General features: G+C 47.1%; 1 protein-coding gene across 8 annotated transcripts in view; it reads right to left on the bottom strand.

Moving 5' to 3' along the window:
- The window catches only part of tdrkh (tudor and KH domain containing), a 56,461-nt gene that overhangs the window by 12,028 nt on the left and 23,485 nt on the right, over nt 1-20,948 (bottom strand). For 7 of the 8 annotated variants that reach the window (XM_069940428.1, XM_069940423.1, XM_069940422.1 and 4 more), the window contains 7 exons: nt 18,489-18,631; nt 17,249-17,534; nt 15,257-15,423; nt 14,208-14,380; nt 11,026-11,090; nt 7,798-7,949; nt 95-214 (listed from right to left, as the gene is read on the bottom strand). In XM_069940428.1, coding sequence (XP_069796529.1) covers nt 95-214; nt 7,798-7,949; nt 11,026-11,090; nt 14,208-14,380; nt 15,257-15,423; nt 17,249-17,534; nt 18,489-18,631 — 1,106 coding nt within the window. The remainder of the gene's footprint in view (nt 1-94; nt 215-7,797; nt 7,950-11,025; nt 11,091-14,207; nt 14,381-15,256; nt 15,424-17,248; nt 17,535-18,488; nt 18,632-20,948) is intronic. The other variant, XM_069940429.1, reaches the window with a different exon arrangement.

The following is a 20,948-nucleotide window of genomic DNA, read 5'->3' on the forward strand; positions in this document are numbered from 1 at the left end:
GATTCTGATGTCTCCTTCTCTACTGCCCCTGCTCAGAGAATTTGCCTTCACTACAGAGACCCTGTGACAGGGTCGAGATGTGACTGTACTTTACCAGCAGAGTTTGAAGTGATGCCGGCGCCAGATTTCCACCCTCATCTGATCCTTCTCCATCATCTTGATGGCACCACTCTGCATGCCCCAGTCTAACCAGCTCTTCCCCGATGTTCAGGTTCTGTTTATACAAGATGGAAAAAGATATCAACAGAGCATGGAAACATCCGACACCAACCATCAATGCCTATCCAACAGTAATCCATTTCATTCTCCCCATATTCCCATCAATCTCTCACCCCTTGTCCATACACTGGAGGCAATTTAATTTTTAATTCAGACATTCAGCACAGGAACAGGCCCTTCTAGCCCAAGACTGTGCCACCCAAATATCCCAAATAACCTACACCCACCCGCCTTCTGTAGGGATTGCTCCCTCCGTGACTCATCCCTCTCCACTGACGACCACCCTAGCACCTTCCCCTGTGGCTGCAGAAGGTGCCACACTTGTGCCCACACCTTCTCCCTCACCACAGTTCGGGGGCCCAAACAGGCCTTTCAAGTGAAGCAGTACTTCACTTGTGTATCCGCAGGAGCGATCTACTGCATCCGGTGCTCCTATTGTGGCCTTCTCTATAATCGGAGAGTCTGGGAGCAGACTGGGAGATCGCCTCAATGAGCGCCTTCACTCTGTCCGCAACAGTGACAGGGATCTCCCAGCGGCCAACCGTTTCAGTTCCACATCCCTCTCCCATACTCATATCTGCCTTTGGCCTTATGTTGTATCCCACCAAGACCACCTGTAAAATTGGAGGACCAACACTTCATTTTCCACCTGGGCTCTCCAAGATGGCATTAACACTGATTTCTCTGGTTCCTGCTAACCTGCTCTCTATTCTCCCTCTCTTCCCTTCCCCTTGCCTTCTTTCTTTCAGCTCTCAATCCCCTCCCCCTGCTTTGGTTATGTATTCCGTTAATATTTAAAGTCATATAGTTCAACATAGCCATTTCATACTTTGTTTATCTTCCCTTTCCGTTTCCTCATCATCACCTTTCCTTCTTATCCATTTCTGCTTTCTTGTTTTGAACACTTTATAAGACAACATTTCTAAAACATCAAACATTTCCCTTATTCTCCTATCTAAAATTTCTTTAACCCCATTCTCCCCTCCCCCTCCTGAGTTGCCCTTTATCCCTTGTGGGGCAACCACATCTCCCCTCTCCATTTGGATTTGCGAATTCACTCGCAAGCGTCAACTGATTTTGCAGTGACCGTAACTCCTCCCCACACAGCCCCCCCCCGGAAAAGTTTTCAATTTTCATATATAACAAAGGTCACTCTTTTAATTCCCTCCTTATTTCCTCTGTTCCCTTTCATTCCCTTATTAATTCTTATCTATACTCTATATATTTTCCTCTAAATACGGATACACTCATGTACACACATATATACATACACCTCTATATATATATATATATATATATATATACCCATATACACACATACATATAGATCATGGTCATTTTTACTCTCATTACATGTCTTCATCTCTCTGCTTGTTTTGTAGTTGTTCTGCAAATTTTCGTGCTTCCTCCGGATCCGAGAATGGTCTGTTTTGTTGCCCTGGAATAACTATTTTAAGTACCGCTGGGTACTTTAACATAAATTTATATCCTTTTTTCCATAGGATCGTTTTTGCTGTATTAAACTCCTTCCTCTTCTTCAGGAGTTCAAAACTTATGTCTGGATAGAAAAAAAATTTTTGATCTTTGTATTCCAGTGGCTTTTTGTCTTCTCTTATTTTCTTCATTGCTTTCTCCAATATATTTTCTCTTGTTGTATATCTTAAGAATTTTACTAAAATGGATCTTGGTTTTTGCTGTGGCTGTGGTTTCGGGGCTAATGTTCTATGAGCCCTCTCTATTTCCATTTCTTCCTGTAATTCTGGTCTTCCTAGGACCCTGGGGATCCAATCTTTTATAAATTCTCTCATATTCTTGGCTTCTTCATCTTCCTTAAGGCCCACTATCTTTATATTATTTCTTCTATTATAGTTTTCCATTATATCTATCTTCTGAGCTAACTGCTCTTGTGGCTCTTTAACTTTTTTATTAGATTCTTCTAATTTCTCTTTTAAGTCCTCTACTTCCATTTCTACGATTATTTCTTGTTCTTCCACATTGTCCACTTTTTCCTATCTCTGATATGACCATCTCTATTTTATTCATTTTTTCTTCTGCACTCTTAATTCTTCTTTTTTTTTCATTAAATTCTTGTAATTGCCATTCTTTTACTGATTCCATATATTCTTTAAAAAAATATATCCATTGTCCTGCCTTTCCCTTCTTCCATTTCTCTACGTTCTTCTTCTTCTTCTTCTTCCTCTGGGTTGGCCATCTGTTGTTTCCTTGTTTTCTTTTTGCTCTCTTCTTTCTTGTTCTGGTTGTCTTCAGTGTTCTCTTCCTGTTGCTGTGTTGCAGCTGTCACTCTCAGCTGTGGAGATCGACTCCTCAGCTGTTCCCTCCTCCCGTCGGTGTGTTTTTTTTCATGCGCATCGCGCATGCGCGATTGCACACTTTTACTCGGCTCCACGAGCCCGAGCTCGGGACTTCCACCGACCTTAGGGAGTGGGCTTCTCTCTCCGTGGCGGGCCTCCTCGGACAGGTAAGGCCTTCACCTTCTTCTTCCGACGTTCTTTCTTCTTCTCTTCTTCCTGTTGCCTTCGACTTTTCTCTCTTCGCTGCCATTTTCTTCTCACCTTTACTTTTACTTTGTTTTAATTTTTATTCTTGTACCTTTGTGTTTTGTGTGTTTTTTTTCAACTTTTCTGGAGAGGGCTGGAATTTCCTGATCGGCCACTACTCCATCACGTGACTCCTCCTCCCCTCCCCCGCTTGATGGTGCACCCGCCTTCCTTTCTTCACCTATTGCCTCCTGCCTTTGGGAGCATGCTGCTCCCCCCCCCCACCATTTTTCTCGGGTGACTTTCAAAATTATCCCACACCTTGATGAAGGGCTCAAACTCGAAACGATGGAGATGTATCTTTATCTTTGTTACAAAGTACACTGTTTGACCTACTGAGTTTCTCCAGCGTTGTGTTTCTAACCACAAACTACAACCCCCGTATGTTTCTGAAAGGTGGAAACCCACACAGATACAGGGAGAATGTAGAAACTCATAACAGACGATGCTGTATTCGAACATGGGTCCTGCCAATGTAATAGCGTTCCGCTAACCATGCTGCCCAAATTAGCCTCCGATCTGTGGAACGTGGGAGGAAATACCACGTGGTCTCAGGAAGGATGCGCAAACTCCATATGGATCCAGGGGCAAGGATGCAAGGGGTATCTGGAGCAGTAAAGCAACAGGTCCACAGATTATGCTGCCACCCAGTCTGGGGTAAAAGAGTGGCACTGACTCTCAGCCAAGCCCCACAGGAGCCAACGTAAGCAGGATCTCTTCTTGGCACCACCCACATCAGGGAGAGGGCAAAGGCTTTGTAAAGGCCAAGGAGACTTTGGAAATATCTCATGGTTGAGCATTTACGTTTGCTTGGAGAAACTAGCGTGTTTCTCCTAATCACAGAAATGGTCAGGCTACAGTGTTTATATTCACTGCCTCTACACAAAACTCTGGAACAACTGGACAGCAAAGACACATACATCAGAGTGCTCTTTATCCACAACAGTTTGGCATTCAACACCATCATCCCCTCAAAATTGACCAGCAGACTCCAATCTGGGACTCATCACCCCACTGTGTAATTGGATCCTGGATTTCCTCACTTCCAGACCGCAATCAGTGAGGATTGGTAAAAGCATCTCCTCCACAATCTCCATCAGTACTGGAGTAACACAGGGATGCATTCTTCGCCCCCTGCTCTATTCGATACACACCAATGACTGTGTGTACGACAACACCACCATCGACAAATTTGCAGATGATGCTATGGTAGCGGGTTGTATAAAAAGGGTGACGAGCCAGCAGGCAGGAGGGAGAGTGAAAACATGGCTGAATGCTGCACCAACAACAACCTTACACTCAAAGTCACCAAAACTAAGGAGCTGATTGTTGACTTCAAGAAGGGAAAACCAGAGGTGTACGATTCAGTAATCATTGGGGATCAGAGGTGGAACCAATTTAAGTTCTTGGGAGTCACCATCTCAGAGGATCTTTCCTGGACCCAACACACTAATGGCATCATGAAGAAAGCACGGCAGCGCCTCTACTTCCTCAGGAGTTTGCGGAGGTTTGGTGTGACACCAGAAACCCTGGCAAATATCTTTCTTTTTAAAATATTTTAACTAAGTTGTTGGAGAAATATTACATGTATATATTGTTTACATATTAATCATATAGCTTTTATGTAATGCAATATAGAACATGAGTCACAAACTAGAGGGGCCAAATGGCCTGTTTTCCATGCTGTAGTGCTTTATAGTTCTGTATCAATTATACATCGTCTTATATAATGCAAATTTCTGCAGATGTGTGGTGGAAAGTGTGCTGACCGGCTGCATCAGCTTCTGGAATGAGGACACCAATATTCCTGAGTGTAAAGCCCTGCAAAATGGAGTGGACACAGCCCAGGACATGACAGGGAAAAACGCCTCCCCCCATTGAGAACATCTACAGGGAATGCTATCGTCGGAGAGCAGCAGCGATCATCAAGGACCCACACCACCCAGCACATGCCCGTTTCTCGCTGCTCCCATCAGGAAAGAGGTTATCGGTGCCACAAGACTCGCACCAGGAACAGCTGCTACCCCTCCACCATCAGACTCCTCAACGAAAAATCAACCAGGGACTCATTTAAGGAATCTTTATTGATATTCTCTCTGTATTGCAGTTTGTTCACATTTATTTATTTGTTTACACGTGTACACTGAGTACATTTATTTTTGCACTATCAATAATTCTGCCTCACCTGTCGGAAAAACAATCTCAGGGTTATATGTGATGTCATGTAAGTACTTGACAATAAATCTGAAACCTGGAAATCTATAGCGGGAGAGAGAAACGTTGAGACTTCTAACTGAAACTCTTCACCAGGTTCCTGATGAAGGGTTTCGGTTCGAAACATAGACCATTCTTTTCCTCCCACTGATAATGCTTGACCGACTGAGTTCAAAGGCTGATGGTTCCAATAAAAAGGGCATGAATCAGAGTTAATTAGAACACAAGAAATAGGAAGGAGAGCCAGCTATCCAGCCCATTGAGCCTGCTCTGCCATTCAATAAGATCTGATGATAGGCTCATGGGATCACCTCCGCCTATCTGCATTTTCCCCACATCCTTTAATTCCTCGACTATGTAAAAATCGATCTAACCATGTCTTAAATAGGTTTACTGAGGTCACTTCCACTGCTTCAGTGGGCAGTGAATTCCATAGATTCACCACCCTCTGGGAAAAGCAGTTCCTCCTTATCTCCATCCTAAATCTACTCCCCTGAATCTTGAGGTTCTGGTCTCCCCCGCCAATGGAATCAACTTACCAACCTCAATCTTATCTATGCCTTTCATAATTTTATATATTTTCTACAATAGCCCTGCTCATTCTTCTAAATTCCAGAGAGTACAGTCCCAGACGACTCAATCTTTCCTCTTAGGCCAACCCCTTCATCTCTGGAATCATCCTGGTGAACCTCCTTTGCACTACTTCTAAAACCAGTACATCTGACAGTAAATCTGAAATCCTTCCTCAAGTAAGGACACAATACTGTACACGGTACTCCAGAGAAGCATGAGAACCTTTATAATTCATAATAAGAGTAGGAAAAGAACTGTTATAGTACAACCACAGGCTGGAATTTGGAATGGAATTTCAAACATGGCTATGAATACCAATGGGAGATACGCTTGCTGGAACTAAAACATTACAGAGATATGGGAAAAGACTGGAATTAAGAAATTATTCTTCAAAACGCAAGGCACAGAAGAGATCATCTGATTTCTGCTACTGCACATCTTGGGAGAGGACAGAGGGGTCACAGCAGCCTCGATCCTCAAGGAACCCCCCCCACCCCAGGCCATGTCCTCTTCACTTAGCTACCATGGGGGGGCGGGGAAGGGAGTGGGGACAGGTACAGGAACCTGAATACAAACACTCAGCAGCACAAGGATAGTTTCTGCCCCTCTGCCATCGGGTTCCTGAATGAACAATGAACCACTATGTTACGAACTAACAGACCCCTGTTCATACTCAGTGGTAAATTCAAAATAATAGTTTTTATTAAACTATTAATCACTTAACAATTCTCAATTAACTCTAAACTTACTTAACTCTCAGCTTAAACCCCAATATGCGCAAATATAATTGTCTAACTGTATTAAAGTCCAAATTATTTAAGTTTAAACTTAAGTCTGAAAAGTTAGTTTTAAGGCCCAGTGTTTTTAAAGTTGTGTTGAACTTGAAGGTCTATTAAATTGTCGTTCAGAAGTGATTACAAAACATCAAGTTCTTTTAAATTGTTGCTTAAAGCAGTAATGAAATGTTTGTTAACACTAATTCAGTCCTAGACTGTTCAAAATCACAAATCTTGTTGAGCTATTTTACCAGGAAGAGATTTCTTCTTAAACTCTCACACTGGTCTGGTGATCTTCAACTCCCTCTTAGCTTCTTAAAGAGTTCTGGAGTTTCTTTCCAAGGTGAGGCTGCATCCTTTATTTTTCAGAAGAGCAGTCAAGAAGTGGTCTCCCTTTCAAAATCTACTTATTTCAGTAGTCCCCTTTTGTTAGGATCTATTCTGGTGACAGTAATTCAACCCTTAATTTCACAAAGGCCTAACGCCTAACTACTGTGACCAGTATTTCCCTCTCTTTCCAGAGCCTACTGTTTTACTCCTGTGTCTATGCCACAGGGTCTGGACTTCTCAACTCCCACAGTCTTCTGATTAGAAATGTTTGAATTTGACAATATATTCAGGGTTGGTGCCAGAACATATGTTGGGGGCGGGGGGGGGGGGCAGATCTGACCTGTTGGAGGTTGGGGGAGGTGGAAATGCTAATAGGGGCCTACCTGTCATTAAGGACATCCCTATGATGTGGGACAGGAGGGCACTCTTTTTATTGCGTCAAGCATCAGCAGACACTACTTATGCTTGATGCACACTGGTGATGCGGCTGGAGGTGGGTGGAGAGTTACTAGTATGCATCAACCTAGACGTTACTGACTCGGGAGGGAGAGGGATGGGTCTGATGGCCACGATCGTATGGGGGGGGATGGAACATCACCTCATTCCGGGGTGGGGGCGGATGCCCACATTGTCCCCCTTGGCACTGACCCTGAATACATTTCTCCAAATCATGTGACATTTGCATCATCAATGAGGTCAGTTCTAATTCTTTGAAATCATGTGATCATTTACTGGAATCTTTAATAGCTGTTTGCAACAATTTCTTGGAAATCATGTGATCTTCATTACCTCTGGCTTGCAGATGCCACGACTCTGAAAGATGACAACACTTCTGAATGTATTGTATGGGCGTGTGTTTAACCCTGTTCCAAACCCACTACATTACTTAAGACATATTTATAAGAAATATAGCTCAACCTTAATCTAAATATTACTATTAACACAGATCCATTACAACTGACACTGCCTTAATTTGACTTTTTCTTTTTCTTGCACTATTTTTAAATTATTTTGTAAGGTGGTTTATATAAATGTTTGCACTGTGATGCTGCTGCAAAACAACGAATTTCATGACGTGTTCATGTCAATAAATTCTGAGCACACATTTAGATCCCTGGTGTTCCTACCTTGCTGCTGGAGCGGTCAAACAGTTGCACCTGTGGTTTTGTGACATCTTTGTTCTGAGTGTAGCTGCAGATCCGGGCCAGGAGAACCTTCCACTCAGCGCAGTAGGTGAGACTGTCGAAATTGTTCATCGCCTCCTCGGACCACTCCTCCCCTGTAACACGCACAGCAGACCACGCATTCACTCAGAGCGGGGAAAGCCTCCTTTCCTGCGATTCCCTGGGCAAATATGCTCAGGAGTTGGAGGACCCAAGCAGCTACTCAAAAAAAAGCAGGCAACCCTCCTCAGGTAACCATGAGGATTCAACACAATGGGAACACCTACATGATCCTCCAGGTTACAGTCAGATCGTCACCCATTGAACTCCAAACCATGGCTCTAATTTTTATCAACCTCCCAAACATATGCATGTAATTGACAATACCGTGTAAAAGTCAACCCCTATTGGGTTGACTATTGCGGTGGTGGGCAGTAGGAAGGCTCACTGGGTCAAAAAGCCCACTCCTGCTGCTACAGCTCACCACTCATTGAGATTAGACTGTCTTTTAAATTGGAACCAAAAATTCATAACTGGTAGCAATGATCCTATATACGTGTGTAGAGGTTGAATTTTGTGGACCATTTTTAGGATAAAATTTAGGGGGTTGACTATTTTGACTGTGGGAAGTACCTGAGTTTTTTGGATGGGTGGGACCAGGTGGTAAGTCCGTGTTTGGGTTGATAGCAGCTCGGATGGGCTGGTGGCCATGTCGTGGAGCTTGGATGGGCAGCCAGCTATGACTGTGTGGTTAAGTCCATGATTAGGAGCTTGGATAGGCAGGTGGCCGGGGTGTTGGGAGCTCAGATGGGTGGGACAGCCAGGCTGAGGCGAGAGCCTGCAGTTGGGGGGTGGGGGTCAGGAGCTCAGATGGGCAGGCATTTGGGGTGTCAGGAGCTCAGATGAGAGTGTTGGCATTAGATGGGCGGGGGTGTCATGAGCTTGGAAAGGCAGGGCATCAGGAGCTTAGGTGAGTCTCCAGTCGGGGTCCTGGGAGCGCCGGTGGGTGGACGGCTTGTGCCTGGGGGAGAGACGTCAGTTGGGGTGTCAGGAGCTCCAGTGGACAGGTGGCCGGTGCCAAAAATAGGAGGGGCATTTTTCCACACGATATATAGAAAATACCAGATTTTTCTGGCCAAAAATAGGGGTGGACTTTTACACTGTATTGTCTATTACATGCATATGTATGGTAGGTTGATAAAAATTAGAGCCACGTTTTGGAGTTCAATGGGTGACGATCTGACTGTAACGTGGAGGATCATGAGGGGGGGGGTGTGAATGGGTCAATGTAGGTGTTCCCATTGTGTTGAATCCTCATGGTTACCAGGCCAGGAGGTAATCATTTCAACAGGAGTGTGGAAAATTCTTTGAGGGATGGAATTCTCAAATCGAGGTGGTTGCAGAGGCTAGTTTATTGGGTGTATTTAAAGAAACTAATAAATCTTCGATTGATCATGAAATTGAAGGCAAAGGTGAAATGGCATAGAACAGAGGTGTCTTGGGACAGAATTAGACCAGTGAATCTTATGCGAGTGTGGCTTTGTGAAGGGACGGTCATGCCTCACAAGCCTAAATGAGCTTTTGCAGGAGATAACAAAAGAAATTGATGAGGGTAGGGTGGTAGATGTGATATATATGGATTTTAGTAAGGCATTTGACAAGTTCCTGCATGGGAGACTCGTTCAGAAAATCATGAGGGGTGGGATCAATGGAACTATGGCTGTGTGGATTCAGAAATACCTTTCATGTAGAAAACAAAGAGTAGCAATGAATGGGAAAGATTCGACATGGAGGCCAGTGACTAGTGGAGTTCTGCAGGGATCTGTTCTGCGATCCCAGTTCTTTGTAATTTTTATAAATGACCTAGATGAAGAAGCAGAAGGATGGGTCAGTAAGTTTGTGGATGTTACAAACGTTAGAGGTGTTGTGGATAGTGTTGATGGTGGTCATAGGTTACAAAATGATATAGACAGGATGCAGGGCAGAAAAGTGGCAAATGGAGTGCAATCTGGATAAGTATGAGGTGATACACTTTGGAAGGTCAAACCAGAAGGCTGAATACAGGGTTAATGGTCAGACACTTTACAGTGTGGAAGAACCTTGGGGTCCAAATCCATACATCTCTCAAGGTTGCCACGCAGGTTGATAGGATAGTGAAGTAGGCCTATGGGATACTGGTCTTCATTAGTAGGGGGATTGAGTTCAAGAGCCGAGAGGTCATGTTGCAACTCTACATATCTTTGGTGAGACCATACTGAACTGTGTTCATTTCTGGTAACCTCATTAGAGAAAGGATGTGGAAGCTATGGAGATAGTGCAGAGAAGATTTATAAGGATGTTGCCTGGATTAGAAAATAAGTTTTATGAGGCAAGGTTTGCAGAACTATGACTTTTCTCTTTGGAGTGAAAAAGGATGAGAGGCGACTTCATGGAGGACTTCAAGATTCTGAGAGACATAGATAAGGTGGACAGCCAGTGACTTTTTCCAGGGTGGGATTAGCAAACACCAGAGGACATTTTACAAAGGGACGAAAGTTTATGGGAGACTTGTATATCACGCACAGAGTTGTGGGTGTCTGGAATGCCTTACCAGGGGTGGTGGTGGTGGGAAACACTAGGGGAATTTACGAGACTCTTAAGACAGACAATATGGATAAAAGAAAAATAGAGGGTTATGAGGTAGGGAGGGTTTCATTTTTTTTGTAAGAATATATACGTTGGCACAACATTGAGGGCTAAAGGGCCTGTAATATGCTGTAATGTTCTATGTCGGGGGTGGCCAAATAGTGGCTCCATAACGTGCGGCTCGTGGGAATACATTGGTTGAGTCGGAAATCGCACGCTGGTCCTCACAAAGGTAGTTTGAGTTGGCGTGGCTTGCGATCGCATGATTGTGGCGTTCAAACATCGGAAATTTATTGAATGTGGCTAACTCAGCAGGTTTGGCCACCCCTGTTTTATGTAGAACATCTATGAGGACATAGAATGGATTGGGTGAATTTGTTTGAGAGCCCAAGGAGCTTCCTTCACCTCCTTTTCTGGTTTGGGTTTTGAGGCAGACACCCAGAACCTCAAAGTCGGGAGCCAGAGCCATCTAATGATATCTGGGCTCTCGACAAATCAATCTCATGTTTCTTTAGCCTTTCCTGCCCCGCTCCCCAAGAAAGTTAGATGGTGGGACCTGTAACTCACCCACTGGCCGGATTCCATCAAGACTGCACTCAATGGCTTGAAATGGGAGACTCAGGAAATCACTCCTGTAAATGAAACACTGACGTCATTGGGAAGCAGGGATACACGATTGAGTCAGACCCATATAAAGGGAGACAGAGGAAATAGGAAATGAACGAGAAACCAGTATATATATTCGTATAGGTCAAGTTTTTTGGACCAATTTTTCAGGTCAAATTTGTAAGGGGCGGTCAAGTTTTACACAGGTCATACTTTTGACTGCATTAAGTACCTGTGTTGTTCAAGGTGTCAGGAGATCGGATGGCTGCGACCGGGTAGTAAATCACCTTTTGAGGCCTAGGGAGATCGGATGAGCAGGAGGCCTGGGCAAGGATCTACAGCTGGGGTATCAGGAGCTCCAATGGACAGGCAGCTGATGTGGGGGTGGGGAAGGATCTGTGTTTGGGGCTTCAGGCAGCTTGGGGGAGGATCCATGGTTGGGGTGTCGGGAGCTCTGTGGGTGGGCCGCCAGGGCGTGGATCCGCAGTTGGGCCAAGGAACTGTGGTCAGAGCATCGGAAGCTTTGATGGGTGGATGGCTAGGGTGAGGATCCGCACTCCAGACGTCAGGAGATCGGATTGGTGGGCAGCCTAGGTGTTGGGAACTCAGATGGGCGGGCGGCTGAGGCAACGGTTTGCAGACAGGGCGTCAGGATCTTGGAAGGGTGGGCGATCAGTGCCAAAATAAAGGGGGGGGGGGTGGGAAGAGGGGTCCACTATTACATGAGTTTTTATGGTGCATAAAACAAGATGCATCTTGAGTGTTCAGCCCTTCCACTCCCCACACAGTTCTGTGTATTAACTTCAGGAAGTGACATATGACCTTCACTCGTGAAAGCAACAACATGTCATCAAATTAACGGGCACCATCCAGGGTAAACTCCTGTCCACAAGCTGTGAGTGACAGCCGGAGCGAGCACGTTCTAAGCAGTTAAATAGGCAGCGGGAGTGGTAAGTGCTCTTTTGAATCTCTCCTTTGGCCAATTAGCTGGAAGCCCAAGCAGAGAAGCCAGTGAGTGATGCAGTGCAGGAGTGGGGCTTTGAGGCTTTGGTGAGCAGAGGCTGAGGACCAGATTTTTTCAGGTCAGGTTAGGTCTTGGCTATATTAACAAGGATAGGTAATAGAGACGGCAGCTAGGTCAAGGGAATACTCTGAATGCAAGATATGGGAAATCTGGGAGAGCACAATTGTCCCTGTTAGGAGAGGGAAGGGGAATTGGCAGTCAGTGCAGAACACCCCTCTGGCTGTTCCCCTCAACAATAAGTATATCGTTTTGGATACTATTGTGGGGTGGGGGGGGGGTCGGGGGAAGGGGAAAGAGTCGATTTATCAGGGACATCTGGCACATTGGCTCAGAAGAGAAGGGGGCTCGGAGAAGATGGGAATAGTGATTGGGGATTGGCTAGTTTGGCGAAAAAATAGGAGGTTTTCTGAATGAGATCAAGGTTCCCGATGGTATGTTGCCTCCCAGGTGCCAGGGTCAGTGATGTCTCTGATTGAGTCCACAGCGTTCTCAAAGATGAGGGTGGTCGCCGTTGGTGCCAATGGAGTAGGGATGAGGTCCTGAAGAAGGAATAAGCGTGTTAGAAAAAAAGCTGAAAAGCAAGACCTCAAGGGTGGTAAACTTGGGGTTGCTGTCTGTGTCATGCGCTAGTGAGGGTAGGAATAGGAAGACGTGGCGAAAGAAAAACAGAGGGTTATGAGGTAGGAAGGGTTTAGTATTTTGTTGGGTGGAATGTTGATGGCCAAAGGACCTGAACTGTGCTGTAATGCTCTATGTTCTCCTTGAAGGGGTTGCTCCTCAAGTTCTGGATGCAGTTCAGCCCCATGCCTCTGATCTACATTTGCCCAGTGCAGAGGGGGGAGTCAGAGGATCTGACTGGGATGCAGTCTAGCTGGCTGTTCATGGGTTGAGGTGGCGAGCTGACTGCCTGTCAACCACCCCCCCCCCCCACTTTGGGACGACGCCTGGGCCATGCTGTGTCGAAGTGGGAGCACGGGGTATCCTGGGGGTCAGTGGTCAAGTTCCGGGGACCAAGTGTGCTGTTGGTGGTATTAACTGGATTTTCATCTGAGCCTATCAATATCTGTAACAGAAGGGCGGTATTGATCTACTGCTAATCGCAAATGTTCTACAATGTAAATAGTGTTTAGGTGTAGCTCTGTGTATAGTTTGTGTAGTTTTGTCAAGTTGTTATTTGAATTAACTTTTGTTTTAAACAAAGCAGAATGCACAGAAGACACACTGTGATTGAAGCATATCTGTGACATGCGAGGAGCATCACATGGAAACTGGCAAAGAACAAATTTTGGCTTTTCAATCTGATGACACGTGGAACAATCAATGGAATTTTAAAAAAATGTAGACATACAGCACGGTATCAGGCTCTTTCGGTTCACAAGCCCATGTTGTCCAAATACCCGAATGAACCTACAGCCCCATCCCCCCCCTATGTTTGAAGGGTGGGAGGAAACGGGAGCATCTGGAGGTAAAAGCAAAAACACAACACTGGTGAAATTCAGTTGGTCAAAAGTGGACTTGATGCAGCAAAGGTAAAGATACAGAACCAACGTTTTGGGCTTGAGCCCCTCATCAAGGTGAGAAAAAAATGTCAACAGGAACCCAAACAAAATGGTGGGGTGGGGGGGGGGAAGAGAGGAGCACGGTAGGTGGATAAGGGAAGGTGGACACAGCAGGGGGAGGAGTGAATGGAGAGGGAAGAGTGTGGAGAGCTGGAGGAGAGGAAACAAAGAGAGGGGAGGGATAATAGGGAGTGGGCTAGCAAAAATCAGAGAAGTCGATGTACGTGCCATCCAGTTGGAGAGTGCACAGGCAGAAAATTAAGTGTTGTTCCTCCAATTTACAGATGGCCTTGCTGGACACAGGGAGATTGTACAAACTCCTTTCAGACAGTGCCAGCTTGCTGGTACTGCCATAACATTGTGCTGTTATTCTAACCAGGCCCCCTCATAAGTGAAGTAATTTCCTGATCCTGGTTAGCTTGTTGATTAGAAAAGCAGATGTTTAGCAGTCTACATTTCGGCGCAAGTCAGGGCAGAGAGGAGGCGGGTGAAATTTACTTGCAATTATATACAGAATGGTTCCAGTGGAGGGCGAGGATGAGAGAGAGAATGAAACCGACCTCAGGATCTGCATATTCCCAATCGCTGCCTCCCCATTGTCTCCATAATCCACATAATACAGGTCGGCGTTCCCATTCTCCAGGTAGCCCAGCACACAGGCTCGATACCAAAAGCCGTCATTCTGGAACGGAGCTGCCACAATGTCACCCGCCTTTGGGACAAACACCTCGCCCTGCAGACGGTTTGGAGGGAAAGGGTTAATCGGATTCTGTGGGTGAGTGGGCAGGTAGGAGTGATAGGGAGAACTCTGCCAACTACAACCAGACCGCAAGTATCCTAGATCCTTGGGGTAGCCAAACTGGAAGGCCTGGAACCCATTGGCTTTAGTGTTTTAACAAGATGGAAAAACACTGGGTCCCCTGCACTTCAGGAGTCAGGAGTTCAAATCTCTGAGAATATGATGTTCCGTTCTGGTCATCTCGTTGTAGGAAGGGTGTGGAAGCTACAGAGAGGGTGCAGAGGAGATTGACCAGGACATTGTCTGGATTGGAAAGAGGTCTTGTGGGGCAGGGTTAGCAGAGCTGGGACTTTTTTCTTTGGAGTGAAGGAGGCTTGAGAAGTGACTTAATAGAGAATAAAGATTCTAAGAGATGGACCTTTTTGCCAGGGTGGGAGTAGCAAACACCAGAAGACATCTGTACAAAGTAAAAGGAAGAATGTTAAGAGAAGACTTCAGGGGTAAGTTCTTTTTAATATACCCAAAGAGTGGTGGGTGCCTGGAATACATTGACGGTGGTGGTGGAGGTTGGAAGAATGGGGCATTTAAGAAAATCTTAGAGACAGGCAGATGGTTGAAAGAAAATAGAGGGAGCACTGAAGTTAAAACAACCCTGGAGATTTTTTTTTTGAGGTGGCCTAGGCATCAGGAACTCCAGAGGATGGGCGGCTGGGGCCCAGTTAAGAGTCGGCCAAGGCAACTTACTAGGAGTGTTTAGTTGGTTTTTTTTGTGAGGTGTAGATGGATTGGCACGACATCGTGGGTCAAAGGGCCTGTACTATGCTGTAATGTTCTATTATCCACGAGTCCCCTCGCTGCACCCACACTCACCGTACCGCTGCAGCTGCGATAATAACGGGACATCTCACATGTCAGGCTGTCGAGCTGCAGGCACCTGGAACCCAGGATTTGGATCCAGAAGTGACTGGGGTTTTCCGAAGCAGAGACATAAACTTCCAGATGTTCGTCTGCAAGGAAACTGAAGTCAGGACTGGGAACTGTGGAGAAGGAAGGAAATAAGACATTACATTCAACACCGGGAATCTCTGTCGGAATAAATAGACACTGGATAAGCTTTGTGAGAGGTGAGCAGGTGAGAGTTGGACAACTAACAGCCTTCACACCTCGGAAATGTTGGAACACACTCTACTCACCTGGGCAACACAGAAGCAAGTGGTCTTGGCTGCACAGGTGACTGGCACCCCACCTATGTCATGAAGCATTCATTCCTTCCTAATCCTCTACTGCAGGCTTGAGGGGCACAAATGGCGGTGCTGCTGGAGCTTTTGTAAAGGCAGTGCTGCCACTGGTGTGGGCCAGAGGAGAGCAGGGAGCAGCGTTCCCCTGCAGGGTCCAACCGCCCAGTTTGACTGCATCACTTCGGCACAGGCTGTAAATGGCCCGTTAATAGTTTTATTTAAAAATCTTGCGATTGTGGGGTTTGCGATCAAGATGGGGACACCTATAATGGGCAGCAGCCACGTGGGGTGGCAGACTCTGGGGAAGTAGGGGTCTGGCGCAGGGCACCTAAAAACTGGGAGATCACCCCCCTCCCCCCACCTTTTGAGAAGAAGAGATAAACCATGGGACGGTGACCACAGGGGTGGGCCAGCGAGGGGTTCTACAGCTGAAGAACATAGAGGCAGTGGGGTGTTGGTGACGTAAGGCAAGGGACCCACGCAGGCCTGCGGCCGAGGAATTCACACCAGGTGGAGGGCTGCTGAAGACTGGCTGAAGGGGATAGCAGGTATTAGAACTGGGATGCCAGATGGTGGCGAGGGTACTGAAGGTTTCCCAATCGTGTCGGAGATTCAGGACTGGAGTTCTGATTGCTGATGGTTTGGACTGGAGTCCATGTGGCTGCAGGAGCGCTGGAGGTGAATCCATGGACACTCAGTGACCCTGGGAGGACTTGCTTTTGCTTTTCTTTTTCTGACTGTAAGAGACCCTTCTGCCAATTTCTGCTGATGGTGAATCTATCTGCCTTACGGCAGACGAAAGCAAATTATGTGTGATATTGCATTGTCTTTATTACTTGACAATAAAGGAATCTTGAATCTTAAGTGCCCTCCCACTGTCTGCAAGGAATGTTCGGAGTTGCTTAGAGTTAACTTAACTAGTGAGCTATTGTGGACACAAAACATCTCATTTGTCAGGAAGGCACAACAGTGTCTGAACTTCCTGAGAAGACTGACCGGCAAGGCTCCCAGCCATCACCCACGTCATCCTCCTACTGGAGCTCTATCGAGAGCGCCCTGGCCGGCTGCATCACAGTGTGGCACAGTTGCTGCAGAGAAAAGGATTGGAGATCAATCCTCAGGAGCATAAGAGTGGCAGAAAGGATCAATGGAGTCTCCCTTCCTATTGACATGATCTACCGGGATCGTTGTCTGGAGAGGGTGTGCAAAAATCACTGAGGACCCCTTCCACCCCACACCCAGCATCTTTCAGCTGCTCCCATCGGGAAAGAGATCCGGGAGGATCAGAGGCTGCGCCACCAGGCTGAGGAACAGCTTCTTCCCACAGGCAGTGAGAACGCTGAACGACCAAAGGAACGGGTCACACTCACCCTCTAAAACTCTTGTAATCATGAAGTAATATTTATTTGTGTCAATGAATACTTGTCCTGCCTATATGTTGTTTGTCTTTATTTATAATGTCTGGTTGTGCACCAAAGACCAGAGAACACTGTTTCATCAGGTTGTATTTGATTGGCACCCAACCTACATCACAAATTCATTCCTTCTTGTGGCTCCTCTACCAAAGGCACGAGAGGAAAACTGCTCTCCCACCCTGGGTGACATCAAGGTTTCTGATTCTTACTTTCAAACTTGGACACCTGGCTGGAGTCACAGCTTCGCTGGCCGTCCTTGGTGTGATCTCCACCCGGCTGGTGCTCCAAGGTGATGGTGGACTTCATCCTGTGCTCCCCCTCTCTGCTGTCTGCAGTGCCCTCTGACAAGGCAGGAGTCCTGACCCTGGAGGAGGCAAGAGAAACCTCCTCCACCCGCTTGCCGATGAGTTGCTTGCGATGACTCCTACTGGCAGCTGAGAAGGCCAGGTTCTGTCGGAAGCCTTCCTCCTCCTCCATCTTTGCCTCAATCAGGGCCTGAGGGAGAGAGAGCGAGGCTGGTTCAGCAGGAAGAAGTTGGGGGGGGGAGGGGAAGGAGGCGGATGAGCAAGGGGGGAGGGAGGTGGAGTGGGGGGCAGGGTGCTTTCAGCGAGCAGCACAGTGAGGATGGTACACTCTGTCCACCATGATAGCGTGGATCTCCCAGAGGCCACCCATTTTATTTCCCCGTCCCATTACCTTGCCAAAATGTATGTCCATGGTCACATGCACTGCCAGACTGAAACCACCCACAAACTGGAGGAACAACACCTCATCTTCCATCTCGCATGGCATTAATGTCACCTTCTTCAGATTCCCCCTCCCCCATCTTCATCGCCCGTCTCCTTTCCTCTAGTTCTGTCTGTCTCGCTATCTTTCTTCCCCTTTTCCCTCTCTCTCCTTTCACAGAGCCAAAATCTATTCTCACCTCTCCTCTCATCGTTGAGGAAGCATGGTTAGATTAACAGTTTTAGCGCAATGCTATTACAGCGCCAGTATCCTGGGTTTGAATCTGGTGCTGTCTCTAAAGAGTTTATACATTCTTCCCGTGTCTACATGGGTTTCCTCCCACCATTCAAAATGTACCGGTGGTTGTAGGTCAAATGGGTAGCACGTGCTCGTGGAGCAAAAGAGCCTCATGTCTAAATTTAATTTAAATTTTTTAAAATATCCAATAAACACTTCTTGTCTGGATTCCTTCCCCTCCTCTTGTTCCCTCTTTTCCTACCAAGTCTTTATTCAGATGCCTGTCTGGTTTTTGCTTATACCTTGAAGAAGGGCTCAGGCCTAAAACATAATTTATATATCTTTACCTTCTCTAGATGCTGCAAGACCCGAGTTCCTCCAGCCTTTGTGTTTTTACCAGCAAGTGTAAGTTTGTTACAGCAGATTTTTTTAAACCCAACCCTACACCGTCCCACGACAGAAAATCAATGCGCAGACACGACTCACTTTGGCAGAGTCCACCTGCTGTCGCGTTCCACTGATTATGATCAAGCGTTTCACGACTGGAATCCGTTCACTTGGCTCCTTCTCGCACACAATCTTTGCCCCCGTGGTCCGGCACATGGCACGGATACACTCGCCTCCACGGCCTGTGGGAAGATACAACCTATGACTGCTCAATGGCCGCTGGAACCTGTGCCATCCTTCCACCTACTGAAGACAACTGTGGAGCTGGGAGGGGCCAGTTAGCCCATCTTGAGCCATCCAATAAACCCCGCTTCCCCTTCCTTCCCTCCCACCTTCATCCAGTTTCCCTTTTCTAGCTCTTTCAGACAGTGCACTCGAGCTCACAACACAGGGCTTATAAACCAACCCCCACCAAAAGGTAGCAGGGTCTTGATTTGAAACCCCTGCCTTAACTCTGTCCAGCATCTCCAGCCTTGGAGTATCAAGCAAGCATTGCCCCTCTCTTACACTCAAGGTAGTAGCCATCATTTGTAAAGAGTTCTCGCTCACATCCCAGAGATGGTAATCACTATAAAATGAAACACTAGTGAGAACTCACTTGGAGTACTGTCAGCCATTCTGGGCTCCTCATTTCAGAAAGGATGTGCTGATGTTGGCAAGGGTTCAGAGAAAGTTCACATGGTTAACTCAGAAAATGAAAGGGTTATCATATGAGGAGCATTTGACAGCTTTTGGCCTGTACGTATTGGAATTTAAGAGAATTTAGGTGGTGGGGAAGAAAGGGGTGTAATCAAGAAGATGTAGAAAGGTTGCTTCCCCTGGTGGGAAAGTCTAGGACAAGAGGGCACACTTTAGGACTGATGGGCACCATTTAGAACAGTGATGTGGAGAAATTTCTTCAGCCAGAGTTAGGTAAATCTGTGAAATCTGCTGCCATGAGTGGTTGTGGAGGCCAGATCATTGGGTGTATGTAAGGCAGAGATTGATAGGTTCATGATTGGCCTGGGCATCAAAGATTATGGGGAGAAGGCTGGACAGTAGGGCTGAGTGGGGAAATGGATCAGCTTCATGATTGAATGGTGGGGTAGACTCGATGGGCTGAATAGCCTATTTCTACTCCCTTGTCATATGGTCTTAAACCAATTTTTCCCAGTGCAGCACCAGTGGTGTGGGAGGGCCACCCTTTAATTTGCAGGATAAAACAGTGACGCTATCTTCCCTGTCAGGCATTATGGGCCTCCCACCCATGTATCACCACTAACTGCTCCTCGGTGTTCAAGTGCTTGTGTGATCCAGTAGCATCTTTGGAACATCTGAATTTAAAGTGCTTCATAGACAGGTGGTGCATTTAAAAGTTGCCACTGCTGTGAAGCAGGCAGGCAACGAACACGTGGTGAGAGACCCCTGCCCCCAAATAAAGAGCTGTGATAAACACCAGATACAGAGAAGCTCCAGTAATCTTCTATCGAACCATTCAGGAAATCTTGACAGCTTGGCACCAGGGTGATGACTCCTGCCCTTGCTCCTCAGGCAGATTCCTCACTCCCCACCTACCAGGTCCCCAGCTCCCACCTTCCCCACCCACCCACCCAACGGGCCCCCAGCTCCCACTTTCCCCACCCACTGGGCCCCCTGCTCCCACCTTCCCCACCCACTGGGCCCCCTGCTCCCACCTTCCCCACCCACTGGGCCCCCTGCTCCCACCTTCCCCACCCACTGGGCCCCCTGCTCCCTCTTTTGTCTGGCACTGGGCTCTACATCCCTCCTTCCCACCCACAGGGGCTTCAGCTCCCACCTTCCCCATCCACCAGTCCCCAGCACCCTCCTTCCTCTGGCACTGGGCCCCAGCACCCTCCTTCCTCTGGCATTGGGCCCCAGCACCCTCCTTCCTCTGGCACTGGGCCCCAGCACCCTCCTTCCTCTGGCACTGGGCCCCAGCACCCTCCTTCCTCTGGCACTGGGCCCCAGCACCCTCCTTCCTCTGGCACTGGGCCCCAGCACCCTCCTTCCCCAACCACCGGAGCCCCAGATCTCTCCTCCCCCAAGCATTGGGCCCCCAGCTCCCCTCCCTCCCCACTCACCCACCAGACCCCCAGGCTTTCATCTTCACCAACCACTGGGGCCCCAGATCCCACCTTCCCCAATTATTGGGCCACCAGTTCCCCTCCCTCCCTCACCCACCTATCAGACCCCCAGCTCCCACCTTCCCTCCTCAGACACCAGGCTCAGGTTCCCACCACCTTCCAGGATCTAATTCCTTCCCTCCCTTTTATCTTGCTAGGTTCACTGGAAAGTTTATTCTAAATGTACGACAGCTTGAAAAATAAAGTAAATTAAAAACGTGACTAACACCCAAAGGTGGTGTGTTTGCTTGCTTGTTCCCTCAGTAACATATATAGTAAATGGCAGGGCATTGAGGAATGCAGTAGAACAGAGGGATCTGGGAATTGCTGTCACCCTGAAATTGGTGTCATATGTGGAAAGATAACTTTTGGCCTA

This window comes from Narcine bancroftii, chromosome 5 (assembly GCF_036971445.1).
Source record: "Narcine bancroftii isolate sNarBan1 chromosome 5, sNarBan1.hap1, whole genome shotgun sequence".
Taxonomy (NCBI): Eukaryota; Metazoa; Chordata; class Chondrichthyes; order Torpediniformes; family Narcinidae; genus Narcine; species Narcine bancroftii.